An 11,398-nucleotide genomic window follows, 5' to 3' on the forward strand; every position below is an offset into this window, starting at 1 on the left:
GTCTCAAAAAAAAAAAAAAAAAAGATATTTTATATCTATGGCAATAAAATGTAGACTAGACCCAAACTATGTCCAAAAGCCAGTTGTATTTTAAGAAGTAAACCACTGAAGTGCTGGGATTTGAATTACGGGTCATTGATTTGAACAGTAAGGTTCCAGCTCACCCTCCATGGGGCTCATCCCTCTGGTCAAGGCAGAAGGTCTCAAATGACTACGCTTTGCAAGACACAGAATAGCACTCATTCAGCGATTTGCCATAGCTCATTCTCCAGCACGATGACACAAAGTGAACTGTTGTTAACTGCTTTCTCCTCGGCCTTTTATCAAACAAGTACAAATTCTAAGACTGTAACTTTACGAGACTCAAAAGAAACGGCTCCATGCACAAGTGCCCACTGGGACTGACCATGTCTGAACTCAGACTACAGCCCCCGAAGTCACAAAATCATCCTTTGATAATGAGAGCCTACTGGGTTCTACACGATGTCTTTCTGATTTTTCAAAAGTTCTTTACATCCTCAGCCTTTCTACTTACTATCAGCAGGGAGACAGTTACAGGTTCTACAAAACAAGGTGGCAGGGTCTTGCTCTGTCACCTAGGCTGGAGTGCTGTGGTGCAATCACAGCTCACTGCAGCCTTGAACTCCTAGGCTCAAGCCATCGTCCTGCCTCAGCCTCCCCAGTAGCTGGGACTACAGGCACGCACCACCGTGCCCAATTAGTTTTTAAATTGTTTTTTAGAGACAGAGTATTGCTATGTTTCCCAGGCTTGTCTCAAACCCCTGGGCTCAAACAATCCTCCCATCTTAGCCTCCCAATACGCTGGGATTACAGGTGTGAGCCACCACACCCAGCCAAGGTCATCTTTAAAATGTCAATAAACCTCATCAGAACAAACAGCAGCCTCCTAATATTCTCAGCTAGGAAAAGAGTTTTTCCTAATAATATGCCTCTTTGTGAAAATCTAAACAAAATGAAAATCCTGCACATCAACCTTACTTCCCACCGTGTGGCTTTATCCCTTTCCTACCATGCCATTACCGTATGTTACCAGTCACAGAGAGGAGCGCCTGCTGCCGCACCCCCCTGCCCACTGCCCCCAGCCTTAAGCAGCAGCCTAAGAGGCACAGAGAACTGCCCCTCCTACCGCCCCCAGCCCCCGGTCCCCCAGCTCACCAGGGGAGGCACAGAGAGCTGTACCCCCACCACCTCCAGCCCCTTGGTCCCTTGGCTCACCAGGAGAGGCAGAGAGCTGCCCCCCACCACCCCCAGCCCCCGGTGCCCCAGCTCACCAGGAGAGGCAGTCCTTGAGGGAGTTGTAATAGGGGAACCTGGAGACCACGCACACGGCATAGGGCACGAAGCAGCCAGCAGCGCCCACAGCCGGCCAGGACGGCTCCCAGTGCGTTGTGCCATTGTAGAAACAGTACTCATCCTACATGAAAAGCAACAGTGACATTGTCACCTCCCCACCTTGGCAATTCCAGTATCTGCTTCCAGTTGGGTCATGTTTCAGCACAGAACAAGCTGAGAGTCCACCATCCCCACCCCTGCAACACGTCCAAGCCAGCACGGGCCCTCCAGTCAAAGTCTACGGGGTCCCTATTCGGTGCTTGCACCATTTGAGGTGCTGAGGCTACAAAGAGAGCAAGATGCATTCCTGATTCCTGCCCCAGAGAAGCTGACGGCCTTGAGATAAGAAGGAATGCATGATTAGAACACAGTAAGACCCAAGACACACAGACGACTCTGCTTTCCAAGCGGGGAAAATGCAGGAGCCACGTACAGGAAGCGGCACCCGCACGTGCCCAGGAGGACAGAGCAGGAGAGGAGGCCTCCGTCTGTGTGGGAGCCACAGCGGTCGTGTTCTAGAAGACCCAGCACACTGCAGAGCTTACAAGTGGCAAAGTATTTGGGGCTCACCAACTGGGCCCTGGGGAAGTGTTGTCAGTTTGGGGTTTTTTGTAGGGATGGAAGGGCATGATGATAGCTTCAGTGTGGGAACTGGCTGGATTTAGGGTACCTATAAGATATCCAGGTAAAGGGAGACGTCCAGGAAATAGTCAGCTACATCATTTGTTTATCTAGCAAAATTTAATAAACATCCGCTTTCCGAGGGTCAGTCTACTCAATTCCAACCCTGCCTGCTGCTGTGTCATCTCGGGCAGGTCTTTTAACCTGTCTCTGCCACCATGTCTCCATCTGTCATTTCCCAACCTCATTCACTGAATGACTCTACACAAAGTGCTTACGTCATGCCTGGTGCTGAGCTGCTCACGTGCACAGCAGCTGCTGCTATTGTTACAGTAGCCAGGGGGAGCTGCAGCTACCCAGACACAATATGGTTCCCACCCTCAAGTCACGCAGTGTCAGTGTCGGAGGAAAGGCAGAGAAGGGTGTATGAGAGGGGCTGGGGCTGTGTTATCAATAGAACAATAGCTGCAGGCTGGGCATGTAGCTCACACCTGTCATCCCAACCCTTTTGGAGGCTGAGGCAGGATTCCAGTAGTTCAAGATCAGCATGGGCAACATAGCAAGACCTCATCTCTACAAAAAATAAGAAATACTAGCTGGGCACGGTGGTGCGCACCTGTGGTCCCAGCTACTCAGGAGACTGAGGTGGGAGAATCACTTGAGCTAGCCCTGGAGATCAAGGATGCAGTGAGCCGTGATCGCACCACTGCACTCCAGCCTGGGCAACACAGCGAGACCATCTCAAAAAAAAAGAAAGAACGATAGATATAGAGGTCATCCGGATACATGGTGAAGAAGGGGAGGTGAGTGCTGTGGGGCCTCGGGACATCCCGAAACTACACAGCTGCTAGGAGGGCAGGAGCGGGGCCAGGCATGCCCACGCCAGGCCGGCAAAGTGGGAACAGTGGCATCTGCTGTACCGATGCAAACCAGAGGTGCTGCTCCTTTGTTTAACATGTGTATTTCATGATAACGAAAATAACATGCTCGTTCCTCCTGGTAGGTGTTATTTCACAGACAAACTCCCAAGGTGCTTTTCTGAAAGATCCAACATTGTGGATCCTTTCTCATCTGGAACACTGGCTACATGGAGGGGCAGGATTCTCCACCTTCCTCTCATCCCTCCATTAACATAACCCTGGAAGAAAGGCCAGGCACTGCTGGCAGCCAGGTCACAGAGGCAGACGCCGGTCCCCTGCGTGCACCGCCCGAGATCTGACCCTGGTTCAGCTCTCAGCACACTGTGAAAATGACCTCTCCCAAAAACATAAGATTATGCATTCAGAGCATCAAGTAGTAAGTTTTGCTCCTGCATATTCATTAAGAACATCCGGGTCTGTCAGCGCTGCCTCATGAGTTTCCAGGGACAGAATCCATGTGATTATACCTCACACCTCCCAACACTCAGTGTCACATGTGTAAGCACGCTTCTATCAACAAAGAAAACACGTGCCCTGGGCTCCAAGGGAATCCAGGCCAGCCACTTCTCTCGACTGCATGGAACTCACAGACTTCCCTTCACGGCACCAGGGCACCTAAACTAAGGCTCTGGCTCACTTTTTGCTTCGGGAAACCCTCTGGACGTGTGCAGCTGGTCACCCTGCACCTTTGGATACATCATTTCCCCTACAAGCTCCCCAAAGGCCCTCTGATTCACACACACGGCCCTACCCACACAACACTCGCAAAATGTGTGACAGACCCAATATGCTGTCAAGTCCAAACCCCAATCGCTCACACCAAAGACAAAAGGCAGAAATAACCCACGGGTCCATCGACGGATACATGGAGAAATAAAACGCGGTCCATCCAAACGATGGAATGTCATTCAGCCATAAAAGGCCGCGGGGCACTGACACATGCGTCCACGCACGTGAACATCAAAACATGCTAAGGGGAAGAAGCCAGACAAGCAGGCCACGTGTTGTAGGAGTCCACTTACACGAAGTGGCCAGAATAGATACATCCAGAGACAGAAAGGGGATTAGCCAGCCAGGCTCAGCGCTCATGCCTATAATCCCAGCACTTTGGGAGGCTGAGGCGGGTGGACCACCTGAGGTCAGCAGTTTGAAACCAGCCTGGCCAACATGGTGAAATCTCGTCTCTACTAAAAACGCAAAAATTAGCCGGGCCTGGTGGTGGGCGCCTGTAGTCCCAGCTACTCGGGAGGCTGAGGCAGAAGAACCACTTGAACCCAGGAGGCGGAGGTTGCAGTGAGCTGAGATGCAGCCATCGCCAGGCAGGAAGGGGAAGCAGGACTGAAGCCTTAATGGTATGGGGTTTTCAGGGATGATGAAAACGTTTTGGACCCAGACACTGGGGGCGGTTGCACAATGCTGTGGATGTACTTAATGTTCCAGAACTGCACACTTTAACATGGTTAAAATGGTGAATGTTGTGTTATGTGTATTTCACCATAATAAAAAATCTAAACCCAATTTCAGAGGGGAGTAACGGGAACCACCTACGTGCAGGGGCCGGTAGTACTGGGCCACCACGCCATAGGTCCTATTCCCGCAGACATCGGTCAGCACCAGGAAGTGGACGCGATCCTCCTTGGGTTCAGTGGCCACGCACACACCCCCTGCAGGCAGAAAGAGAGGAAGAAGAATCCTGTTCTTGCCATGTGGCCTGGGTTACCCACGAGCTGATTACTTCACAGTGTTCAGGACACACCTCTCCAGTTATCAGTGGCAGCGCCTTCATGTCCAAGGTGAGTTCATTCTTCTGATCACGCCTCCAGCCATCTCTCCTCCCTGTGTCCCTCCCCACACAGCAATTTCTTTACAAGCTCTCAAGCACCTGCTAGCCAGTGGCAGTGCTTGCTGGGCGCAGCCGCCCATCTGGCGCCTGTCCCGAGTTTATAATCCCTGTGACCAGGAAATAGCACCAAGTTCTGAGGTGGGTGCTTATGCTAGGTGCTTTGTCTGAGTTTTCTGAAGGCCACCAGAAAAATAAAGCCCCAAAACGCAAGCTCACCTGTTAACCGGAACTGGTGAGCCTGGGGACTAAGTGCAGGCCTGTGCCTCTTGCCCCAGTGAAACGGAAAACAGGAGGTGGGAGGGGGAAGCTCAGGTATGCTGGGGGTGGAACAGCTGCAGATGAACTGGGTGTATTTTTAACCTGTCTGCCAACCACTGCAAGACTTCATTTTAAGTAGAAGGGGAAAAGCCTTGAATGCACCAGGAACAAATAGTTTCACCTGGCAGTCCACACAGCCTGCCTTCCAGGACTCAATTCTCCAAAACACCAGGACCGCACTCAATGATTCACATTTCCTTCAGCTTTAAAATCCCCAAGATAGGTCGAGCGGTGGCTCACACCTGTAATCCCAGCACTTTGGAAGGCCAAGGCGGGTGGATCACTTGAGGCCAAGAGTTCAAGACCAGCCTGGCCAACATGGTGAAACCCCATTTCTACTAAAGACATAAAGCCAGGCGTGGTGGTGGGCACCTGTAATCCCAGCTACTTGAGAGGCTGACACAGAAGAATCACTTGAACCCAGGAGGCGGAGGTTGAAGTGAGCAGAGATTGTGCTACTGAACTCCAACCTGAGCAACAGAGTGAGACTCTGTCTCCACACACGCACAAAAAAAATCCCCAAGATTCAGAAAACTAAATCCCACACAAGAGGAGGCAGTGAGGGTCCCTGGCTCTGCCGCTCACGCCACTTCCCTTTGCCTGTGGGTTTCTGGGAATGGATCACTCTGGGCGGCCGGCAGCAGGAGGCCCCTAGTGGTGCCCACCTCCTAGACATACCTGGGAAGCACAGCTGGGGCAGGGCGAGGAGGTCCACGCCGTCCGGGACGGTGACATCCTCAGGCTCTGGCACTCTGGAGGGCCCCAGGAGGCCTTTCCACTGCTCTGGTCTGGGCCTCTCTCTCTTCTTTCTGAAGGAGCGCCTCCTGGTTTTACCAAGAGTGCCACAGTTTGCACCAGCCATTTGACTGTCCTCTTTACCGATAAAAGGAGGCACGAAAATGGACAAGACCTCTGGATCAAGAGCAGAAAGATGTTTGGCTCCCTTTTTCTGAGCAACCTAAAAAAGGGAAAAATAAGAGTTATTTCTTGTTCCAGGGTGTCCTTTCTGTCTGAGCTTCACTGTTTTTCTCCTCCCCTCGGTGCCCACAAACACTAGCGCCTCAGCACTGTTGTTCAAAGGTGTCACCGGTGTGAGTGGCTTTTCCAACCTGAGGCTCCTGACAGTAAAGGGCTCCCGGGAAGCGTGTTTTAGGAACCTGCTGGGCCCTACGATCAGGGAAGCCACGCAGCCTCGCAGAGCCTGGTTCTTCAGCTGTGCACACGGACAGCAGGACCTTGCCTCCTTCCTGTAAAGCACCGCGGTCCAGGCTAGGGACTGGGATCCAGACCTGAGCTCAAGTCCTGGCTGTGCCTCCACCTCCCGGCAACAAGCTTCTTTGTCCCTTTAAGGGGCGAGTACAGGGAATAAGGGAGACAATGTAGGTCCGGTACTCAGCCCAGTGGGGCTGCCGGGAGCCCATGGATATACTGTTCAGCCCTCCCTGGGTGGGGGGCAGGCTCTGTGTATTGTCAAACCCCATACACATACATTTACCAGGGCCACGCCCTCCACGCCCCCACCTGGGCCGGTGCTGCCTCCTTTCTACCACACGGATCTGGGAGGATGCACGGGGTGAGAAACCGCACTGGTGGGTACAGAGGAGACACGTGCCCTTCCTCGGGTGACCAAAGAACCCCTCGAATCAATAAAAGGGGGGCATTTGGCCTGTCTCCACTTTAACTTGGCATAATTTTTGTTTTTGCCTTTCTTCTTCCCATCCTTCCCTAAAATAATATAAAGCATATGGGCTGTCCCTTCAATCTCTCTTCCATGTTACTACTATGCCCACTACAGCTCCTAGTACCGAGCTAGGACTAAACAAATACTGCTGCCCGGCTGATTTCAGATCTTTTCAAGGTGGGTAAGCTGCAGTCCGTGAGCGAGAAGGAAGTGGTTTCAGTGCTAAACTAGCCTGAAACAGCAAAGCCTGAAGCAAGAGGCCCTGGGTACCCAAGGCATGGAGAGACAGAAGGCAGTCGAGGGCAGGTAGTCAAGGGTCTTTAAGGGACCCTAGAAAGGACAGCATTGCCGGGCACAGTGACTCATGCCTGTGATCCCAGCACTTTGGGAGGCCAGAGCAGGAGGACTGCTTGAGCCCAGGAGTTCAAGGCCAGCCTGGGCAACAAAATAAGACCTCGTCTCTATGAAAAATAAAAAAATTAGCCAGGCATGGTGGCGCATGCCTGTGGTCTCAGCTACACGGGAGGCTAAGGCAGGAGGATCACCTGAGCCTAGGAGGCTGAGGCTGCAGTGAGCTGTAATCACACCACTGTACTCTGGCCTAGGTGAAAGAGTAAGACCCGGTCTCAAAAAAAAAAAAAAAAAAAAAAAGGAAAGGAGGAAGGAAGAAAGGAAGGAAGGAAGGAAGGAAGGAAGGAAGGAAGGAAGGAAGGAAGGAAAGAAAGAAAGGAAAAAAGGATAGCACCACCGCCCAGAGAAATGGGACCTTGGCTGCTAGAAAAGGCACAGCCAACACTCAACATTCCAGTAAGACGCAGCAGTGACAAAAGGGGAACTCTTACGCTGGAAGAAATTTCAACAGTGGCGGCAGTTTCCATCAGTAAGCACACTCTAATCTCTATGTGACGATTTGCATGCTACATCACTCAAATTCAGTCAACAATGTTGCTTTACATTTGGAGAAAAAAATGTATCAGTAGGAACCAGGACAAAACATGGGAAATCCATATTATTGCATAATATAAAAGCTCTAGTGTAGCATGCATTAAAGAAGTCCATTTCCTCAATTACATGTCACTTTCTCTAAAACTTTCCTATCAGAATTGAACGGTTCTGACCCAACAAACGGAGCATGTTCAAGGCAGCATATGAGATGAGTGAGCAGCCCTCCTCCTGGATCCTGGAACTGCCTTGATCCCGCCTCCCTTCTGGTTTCCCTTGGTCTGACGGCTCCTCTCTGGTCCCCACAGACCCTTTTCAGTCCTGCTCACATGTTGCAACTCCCAGGCCTGGGTCCTTCACCTTCCTCCTGGAGGACCTCAGCACTCCCAGCACAGACCCAAACGGACAGCCCAGAGTCCTACTCCCAGCCTACACCTCTTTCCAGTCCCAGGCTCCCCCTGACTGCCTCTTGCCACCCCCACAGCACCTCTGGGGTCCCTTAAACTTACAGTCTCAAAAATTAAGCTCCTGCTAGTTTCCAAAAAGCCTGATCTTCCACCTATGTTCTCTGCAACAAACACAGTGCAGTTCAGGTCTTCAGAGCTGGGACTCCAGCCCCTCACGCCCTGCCCCCATCATGCCCCACCTGCAGACCCACACCTCGGCCACTGGTCCTGGAGAGCCTCTCCATCAGCTCGCCGCTGCCCCACTGCACCATGTTTGCACGCCAAGCACCTGCATGACCCGTGGCTCCGGGCAGGTAGCGAGTAACCAGAAGCAAAGCCTTAGAGGTCAGGAGAAGAAGGAAGACAGTGCCTCCCACCCAGCCCAGGGCTCCCCACTAGCATCTTGTCCACTCTCTCAAAGAGGGACGTCCCTGTCTGACTGCAGACCAGATACTCTGTGGCCCCAACCCAGCCCTGAAGCATCACAGTCCCATCCCCACATTGAAGAAAGCATGCTTGCTTCGCCACGTCATGATACTGTATCTTCCCATGTGTCATACGTGGGCATGAGTCATAGGACAGTGCACCCCTGAGCAGCAGGCCAGCTCGCTCCCTAAGCCAGGATGCCCCCGGAGCCAAGCATGACTAAGCCCCCTGGGGTTCTCAGGACACACAGCACCTCTGCAATGACCCTGCTTTTACCCTGCTTTCCCCTGCTCTTCCACGGGCTCAGGGCCCAGCCCCTCACTGCTCCACCTGCTCTGGGGCAGACCCTCCACCCCCTACACTCACTGAAGAAGGTCTTGGCCACCCTGCAGCCAGGACCACAGGCTCCTCCAGGCCTCCACATCCCGGCTCATCACCCCCTGGGGCATCTCGGCGCTGCCCAGCGGTATTCTACCACCTTCCATTTGAGGGGGTGCGGTGCAGCAGAAATTGTGTTGTACTCCTCTCTGTCCCCACATTTAGCAGAGAAGATGACTGAGGCGATACTGTTCCTCATTCACACTCCTGGCACCTGGGATCTCTTAGAGGCACGCTCAGCCTGGACTGAACATTGGTTCGGTTGACTTGACTAGTTCAGTTGGTTGACTAGAGTCAACACCCGACCTGTCATTCCTCTAGTTATCTCTAGTCACTTATAATGATGTGCCCCAGATCCAATCAACTTGGCATTCAGTTGCTCACCATACACCTGTTTTTCCTCAGGATGAAATATCTGTTGTCTTTTCTGAATGGACAAGCAATACAATCTCATTTTGAAAAATAACAATATAGAGGCCAGGCACAGTGGCTCATGCCTGTAATCCCAGCACTTTGGGAGGCTGAGGCAGGCAGATCACCTGAGGTTGGGAGTTCAAGACTAGCCTGACCAACATGGAGAAACCCCCTGTCTACTAAAAATACAAAATTAGCCAGGCATAGTGGTACATGCCTATAATCCCAGCTACTCGGGCAGCTCAGACAGGAGAATCACTTGAACCTGGGAGGCGGAGGTTGTGATGAGCCGAGACTGCACCATTGCACTCCAGCCTGGGCAACAAGAGCGAAACTCCGTCCCCCTCCCAAAAAAATAAATAAACAACAATATAGAAATAATAAAGGAGCTAATAGAAAGGGACGACACACTTTGTACAGGGTGACTACATCCTTCCCATTTTATGAATTTGTATGCATTTTATACATTTTAATGCATGTATAAATGTATAAATTTGTTTCACAAATGTAGTAATCCTACATAACAGGTTCCATTAGCTGTTTTAACTACTCCATGTGGCTGACCTCCCTGTTCACAACTGTGCAGTATCACAATAACACAGCATGTGTCAACTCAGTCATGTATTGACCCAGCCTCCTCCCGAGAGATGTGTGGGTGGCTCTCAAGTCTTCACCACACTGAACAGAGCAGCGACACACACTTGCACGCACCCAGTTCTTTCCCTAGAATAAATTCCTGACAATGGAAGTCTTGGCACAAGAGTGTTCAGAGGTTACTTGGTGATACAAGCTGTGGCTGCCCTCAGCCAACAGACCCCACCACCACTGAGATGCTAGTCACCTCTGCCAGTCTGCAGCAGGACGTGAGGTCATTTCCCATTCTTCTGGCCCGGGTGCGGACTTACTAAACCCCTACCCAATAACCATCATTTTGGTTTTTAAAACTGCTAATTAAAAAGCAAAAACCAGAACACTCCAATTTACTTGAGTCACAGATTAATTTCTAAGTTAGAATACACAGTGGAATTCATCTTCACTATAGGATCGGCCATTATTCAGGGGATAACACAAATTCATAGATTTTTTTTTACTACTCTCCAACGGTTTAGTTAGAATTAAATGAAATTTAAAATCCAGTTTCTCAGCTCACTGGCCACTCTACAAGCTCAGTGACCACATGGCCGGTGGCTATTGTACTGGACGGTGCAAAGACAGGACACAGACTGCCATCACCCAGGAAGATCGGCTGGCCAGTGCTGTTCCGAAACTGAAAGGCCGGATGATGTCCACTAAAAACCATAACAATGGAGCTTCACACGCACGAATTATGCAGGTGACCTGCACTATAGAAGGTACTCAGAACACTTTCCACCCCTGTGTGATGGATTTATGATGGATCCCGTCACACCTATGTCTAGTCTCCATAGCAACTAATAAAGGGGTGGCGGTGGGGCGCTCTATATTAAAGGGGTGGAGGGGAATGTAACTAACCACAGTAACTAACATCAGCCTACATTCTCAAATTCTCCGTCACCATTCCCAACAAAACAAACACCACTCCCCCTTCCAGGAAATGAAACGAAAAGGGCCCTCCGCTATCCAACATGAAGCTGGATATGCCTCATACCTCCGGACCTCTGTTTTCATGTGTCATCAAGAAGGAATGCCTGGGCCACAGAGAAATGGGGATGTGTAAAAGTCAAGGTAAAAATGATTTAAAAGTCTTGGACATTCAGGCCAGGTGCGGTGGCTCACGCCTGTAATCCCAGCATTTTGGGAGGCCAAGGTGGGCAGATCACAAGGTCAGGAGATGGAGACCATCCTGGCTAACATGGTGAAACCCCGTTTCTACTAAAAATACAAAAAAAAATCTGCTGGGCATGGTAGCAGGCACCTGTAGTCCCAGCTACTCAGGAGGCTGAGGCAGGGGAATGGCGTGAAGCTCCGGGGGGCGGAGCTTGCAGTGAGCTGAGATTGCACCACTGCACTCCAGCCTGGGAGACAGAGCAAGACTCTACCTAAAAAAAAACAAAAACAGGTCGGGCGCGGTGGCTCA

The 11,398-nt window shown here is 51.2% G+C and overlaps 1 protein-coding gene across 1 annotated transcript in view; it reads right to left on the reverse strand.

The window, feature by feature from the left end:
- Window positions 1–11,398, reverse strand: part of DENND3 (DENN/MADD domain containing 3) — an 83,655-nt gene that overhangs the window by 58,595 nt on the left and 13,662 nt on the right. The window contains exons 2-4 of the mRNA XM_011938126.1: window positions 5,734–6,013; window positions 4,443–4,558; window positions 1,293–1,435 (exon numbers count right to left, since the gene is read on the reverse strand). Of these exons, the coding sequence (XP_011793516.1) occupies window positions 1,293–1,435; window positions 4,443–4,558; window positions 5,734–5,917 (443 nt within the window). The 5' untranslated portion in view covers window positions 5,918–6,013. The remainder of the gene's footprint in view (window positions 1–1,292; window positions 1,436–4,442; window positions 4,559–5,733; window positions 6,014–11,398) is intronic.

Source organism: Colobus angolensis, unplaced genomic scaffold (genome assembly GCF_000951035.1).
Source record: "Colobus angolensis palliatus isolate OR3802 unplaced genomic scaffold, Cang.pa_1.0 Scaffold17, whole genome shotgun sequence".
Lineage (NCBI taxonomy): Eukaryota > Metazoa > Chordata > Mammalia > Primates > Cercopithecidae > Colobus > Colobus angolensis.